Consider the following 3324-nt stretch of genomic DNA (forward strand, 5'->3'; position numbering starts at 1 on the left):
TTTAATTTACTATCCAACACCTTCCCTAGTGTCCACGGGGACGGGAGTTGGAATAGTAAATTAAACTATTCACTATCCAGCACCCCAAAGCACTTTGCGTTGTAAAGGTTTTCATTGTAAATACAGCGTTGTAAAGGCATGCGTGGTAAAAGTATGCGTTGTAACGTCATACATCCGACCAGACCACTTCTTTGTGGACAGGCACTTTTTTCCAGTTCCAGGTTTCCTTTTACTATTCATTCTTACAAGGCCTATTTCTGGAAACTTTATTATATGAAAATACTAGAGGTAGCAGATGTAACATCACACGACATTTCAGACTGAGTCCTTTGCCCTGCCTGCTAGTGAGGGGTAAGTGAAGGGAAGGCAGTGAAAACAAACACATTTAAATGAACACACAATATTACAGTCAGTTCTAAAGCAGAATTATTGACATATTACAATACATCAGTGCCTGAATGAATACACTGTGCTGTCAGTATAGCAATGTTTCAGTTTACACTTAACTCTAAAGGGATTGCCACCCAAGATTCCAAGTAGTACCAGCTGCTCTGTTCAGTAAGCCCTGCATACATAGACAGCTTCCAATCTTGCCTTTTTGTGTGGTGTTGCAGGTTCAGCATGCAACGTCCATGGATAGAACATGCTGTGTGTTGCTATGTATGTTGTTGTTCTCAGTTCTGCCTTTCAGGGGATGGGTTGTAAATAGAACTGGGCATACATTGATTGCATGGCTGCATTATTGTTAATAGTAGTCTACTCACATGTGGCCCTATCAGCTTTGTATCCATGTCATACAACAAGTTATCCTTCTTAATGATGTGCTGAAAGACCTTCATTTTTCGTTATCAATCACATTTAACTTTCAATAATTAACATTCCTTATAGATCCAGGTTCTCCAGCCCTGATATTATGTTCAATTACAACCTACATTAATCAATGATGTACAGGCAATAATGATACGAGAGGATTGTAATTTGGATGTATGTTCCACCTTTGTTTCCTTGACCCTGTACTCTCTATAGTAATCAGTGATTTATATGTGACCAACTTATAATGTAACCTTGGCTTGCATTCAATATTTGACTAAATAATTCATCTAAAGGGTTTTATTTCACATTCCTACTACTTATTTTCAAATACGCATCTACTGAATGGCTGCTGAACAAAAGTAAGATGTGAATTCCAAATGTGCCCTTAAGAAAACATTCTTCAGAGCCATCTTCACATCCTTATTTCGTAGACTGTAGATAATGGGGTTGAGCATTGGTGGGGTCACAGTATAAAATACAGAGATCATTTTATCCGAATCTCCAGAGCTTTTAGACACTGGTTTCATGTACATGTAGATTGTGGTGCTGTAGAATATGGTGACAACTATCAGATGAGGGGTACATGTGGAGAAGACTTTTAATCTGGCTTCAGAGGAGTGGATTGTTACAACTGTGATAATGATTCGGATGTAGGAGATTGCAGTGAAGAGGCTTGGTATCAAAAGTATAAAGATTCCAAAAGAGAAGATTATCATCTCTGTGACATAGGTGTCTACACATGCCATCTTCAGAAGAGCAGGGAGATCACAAAAAAAATGATTAATTTCAGACCAGCATAGTGGCAACCGTAGTGTAAGAAATGTGCCTGAGAATGCTACCACACCGCCACATAAACAGCAGCAGGATACTAATGTCCAACAAATAGATAAGCGCATGATGACTGTATATTGCAGGGGAAATGTGATGGCTACATAACGATCATATGCCATGATTGCAAGGAGCACACATTCTGTAATCCCGAAGACCAATGAAGTGAACATCTGAGCGGCACAGCCAGTGAAGCTGATCCTACTTCTAACATGAAGTTGGGCTAACATGTTAGGAACAATTACAGAAGCATAACAAATGTCCACCAAGGAAAGGTTTCCCAGGAAAAAGTACATAGGAGTGTGAAGCCGAAGGTCACTGATGCAGGCTGTGATAATGCTTATATTTCCAATGAGAGTCAAGATGTATATCATAAAAAATAACACAAAGAGAATAATCTTTACAGTCGGGTCCTGAGAGAGGCCAGTGAGTAGGAATTCTGTATTCAAGCTTCCATTTTTAAATTTCAATGACTCCACTTTCATATCAGCTGTAGAAAAAGAAGACAAACCCATAATACATACATTGTGCATAAAGGTAATATTTGATCAGATAGAATGCATATAGTGGAGACACCTTTTGTTAACATTGACACCGCACACCCTTCAACTTGCACTCAGCACCTTTCATCATTAAAACATGAATCATTCCAATGTCCTTGTACGTCCTATCCAGTCTTGTTCACACAGGTTACATCATCCAACATGTGGACCGTGGTCATAAGAAGGGAGGCGGCTCTCACAAACCTCAGACTTTGGCTAAAACTCACATTTTCCTCATATTTTGGTGCATGACAGTCAAAATAGCACTAGCACTGAGGGTGAGAAAAACAGCTTCATATCTTTTTCGGTATGGTGCAGTTTTTGATATTCCTATTGACGCAAAACAGACCAATAACTTTGGACCACATTTCAATGTCAGGCAGACGACACCGTTGCGGTTTGGATCTGCCGAACTTCAGGATGGAGGCTCCGATCGCAGGATTTGGATGCGACGGCTCATGAGGCAGTCGCAAACAACAATTTTTCAATGGAAGCTCGAGCGGGGGCAGAAAAGGCCTGCAGCATAAGCTTTCACTGAAAAATGGATGTTTGTAAACATCCCTGCGCCATGTGTCAGGCACCATAGCAGAGGGAAAGGGTGATGGGTCCCTGCTAGGGGGTCCCAAAGTCACTTTACGACAGCTTTTCTATGTCAGAAGGGCCAACATGGAAAGGCTGTAGGAAACCAACATCGTAATCCTGATGGCATAACTGAGGCTGGCTCCACCGTCATTGAAGGGATTACATTTTGGCTCATCTCCTGACAGGCTCTGTCATCATAATACTGTTGCTGGTGGGAAACCCTGGATGTCAGGAGGGGAGCCTCCACAGACAGTTGGATGACTCTCCGCCTGACATTCAAATCGGGCCCTTTGTTTTCTGAGCTGCATTGCACCAAAAACTAAGAAATCTGCACCTTAGAATAAATATTGTCTTGCAATTGTCATGCACTAGGATATGCACACAGTGAATGAGCCTAGAGGAGTCTTATTATATCTCGTAAAACAGAGGCTTTGAGGTGTAACTCAAATATTTACAACATAATATCATAATCAGTGCAGTATGTGTGTGCATCTTACATCTAACAGAGATGTGGTATTGAAATGACGCACTTTCAATCAAAATACAATGCTTAAACATA

The 3324-nt window shown here is 40.7% G+C and overlaps 1 protein-coding gene across 1 annotated transcript; it reads right to left on the reverse strand.

Annotated features, from left to right (window-relative positions):
- Window positions 1–1148: 1148 nt before the first annotated feature.
- On the reverse strand, window positions 1149–2126 carry LOC147663521 (olfactory receptor 2D3-like). Its single transcript, XM_086950390.1, has one exon. It carries the CDS (start codon window positions 2124–2126, stop codon window positions 1149–1151), a length of 978 nt encoding a protein of 325 aa, XP_086806516.1.
- Window positions 2127–3324: the final 1198 nt, after the last annotated feature.

Source organism: Lissotriton vulgaris, unplaced genomic scaffold, assembly GCF_964263255.1.
Source record: "Lissotriton vulgaris unplaced genomic scaffold, aLisVul1.2 SCAFFOLD_6579, whole genome shotgun sequence".
In the NCBI taxonomy this organism is placed as follows: Eukaryota; Metazoa; Chordata; class Amphibia; order Caudata; family Salamandridae; genus Lissotriton; species Lissotriton vulgaris.

What these genes read in the sequence shown, in the direction of transcription:
- LOC147663521 (XM_086950390.1), bottom strand. Translation starts at nt 2,126, where the DNA reads ATGAAAGTGGAGTCATTGAAATTTAAAAATGGAAGCTTGAATACAGAA.